This window comes from Eulemur rufifrons, chromosome 16 (genome assembly GCF_041146395.1).
Source record: "Eulemur rufifrons isolate Redbay chromosome 16, OSU_ERuf_1, whole genome shotgun sequence".
Classification (NCBI taxonomy): domain Eukaryota; kingdom Metazoa; phylum Chordata; class Mammalia; order Primates; family Lemuridae; genus Eulemur; species Eulemur rufifrons.
In genome coordinates, this window is record NC_090998.1 from 43,165,965 (window position 1) to 43,167,547 (window position 1,583).

At 38.5% G+C, this 1,583-nt stretch overlaps 1 protein-coding gene across 1 annotated transcript; it reads left to right on the forward strand.

The window, feature by feature from the left end:
• Positions 1-399: 399 nt before the first annotated feature.
• LOC138397289 (olfactory receptor 9S13-like) lies at positions 400-1,353 on the forward strand. The gene has a single exon (XM_069491233.1). It carries the CDS (start codon positions 400-402, stop codon positions 1,351-1,353), a length of 954 nt encoding a protein of 317 aa, XP_069347334.1.
• Positions 1,354-1,583: the final 230 nt, after the last annotated feature.

Sequence of the window (1,583 nt, forward strand, 5' to 3'; positions counted from 1 at the left end):
AAGAGGAGGACTTCTGAGGCATTGAAATGGTAGATAATTATCTTAGATTCTTTTAGACTGAAAGAGGTAAACTTTGGAGTCAATTCATCTCATTCCAAAGCTCTTAACAAGTGGCCTAAAATGACTGATAACCTCACTGCCCAAAACATCCTTTGCCCATTGACATTTCTCACATCATACGGAAACTAAATAAATTAGAAAAAACCCAGGCAATCTTATTTTGGTTGTAGTTTGGGTGCTTCTAAGTGTAACGCTATTCCATCAGATGAACTGCCAAGAAAATCCCAATTTGTGTTGGCATTTTATTTTTTTCACTGGGAACTTCAGGAACCAAAAGTTGATCCAGGCTTTCCACAGGCTTCATGATAATGCTCTCGTTTTCTCAGGTTGGTCTCAGCTATGAAGAGTGAGCTGAACAGGAACTACTCAGAGTTGACAGAGTTTATTCTGCTGGGATTCAGATCATCTCCAGAAGTACAGATTCTTTTATTCTTACTGTTCTTGCTTCTCTACATGGTCATTGTGTTGGGCAATACCAGCATGTTAGTTGTCATTAAAATAGACTCCAGACTTCACACGCCTATGTATTTCTTTCTCAGAAATTTGTCCTGTTTGGATCTCTGCTACTCCACAGTCATTGCTCCCAAAACTCTAGCTACTTTCTTGTCCAAGGAAAAGAAAATTTCTTACAATGGCTGTGCAACACAGTTCTTTTTCTTTGCTCTCTTTGTTGGGACTGAAGGTTTTCTTCTGGCTGTGATGGCATATGATCGCTTCTCAGCCATTTGCTCACCTTTCCTCTACAATGTACGTATGTCTCAGCAGGCTTGTGTTCGCTTGGTGATTGGCTCCTACCTCTGTGGATGCATCAACTCCATGATACAAACAGGTTTCACCTTCAGTTTGCGCTTCTGTGGGGAGAACAGATTGGACCACTTTTTCTGTGACGTCCCAGCCCTGATCAAGATCTCATGTGTTGACACCTTTGTAAATGAGATTGTACTGTTTATTCTCTCTGCCCTCATCATCCTCACCACCACAACTGTCATTCTGGTATCCTATGCTTATATCCTCTCCACTGTCCTGAAGATCCCCTCGACCCACGGCAGGAGCAAGACCTTCTCCACTTGCAGCTCTCACATCACTGTGGTGAGCTTATTCTATGGAACTGTGTTCTTCATGTATGCTCAACCTGGGGCCATCTCCTCACCAGAGGAAAGCAAGATTATAGCTGTGTTCTATACTCTTATCATCCCTATGTTAAATCCTCTGATTTATAGCCTAAGAAACAGAGAGGTGAAAAATGCTTTAAAAAGGATAATGATGAGAAAAACACCTTCAATTGACCTCTAGCCATCTATAAAACTGTAAAATCAACTAAAAGCAATACTATCAACAATTTGTTGTAAAATTATAGAATAGTTTCAAAGAAATATATCTAAAAGTTTCAGAGGTTAAAGTTTATTTTCATTTTTATTATCAATCAGTCTTTTTAGAAGTAAATTAAAAATTAATATAGGTTTTTCTTATTTCTACATAATTTTATAGTGTGATATGTAGGTATTACATAAGTTTGTTATTCT

Bases quoted from the DNA above. Each gene is read 5' to 3' on its own strand.
- LOC138397289 (XM_069491233.1), top strand. From the start codon at position 400: ATGAAGAGTGAGCTGAACAGGAACTACTCAGAGTTGACAGAGTTTATT.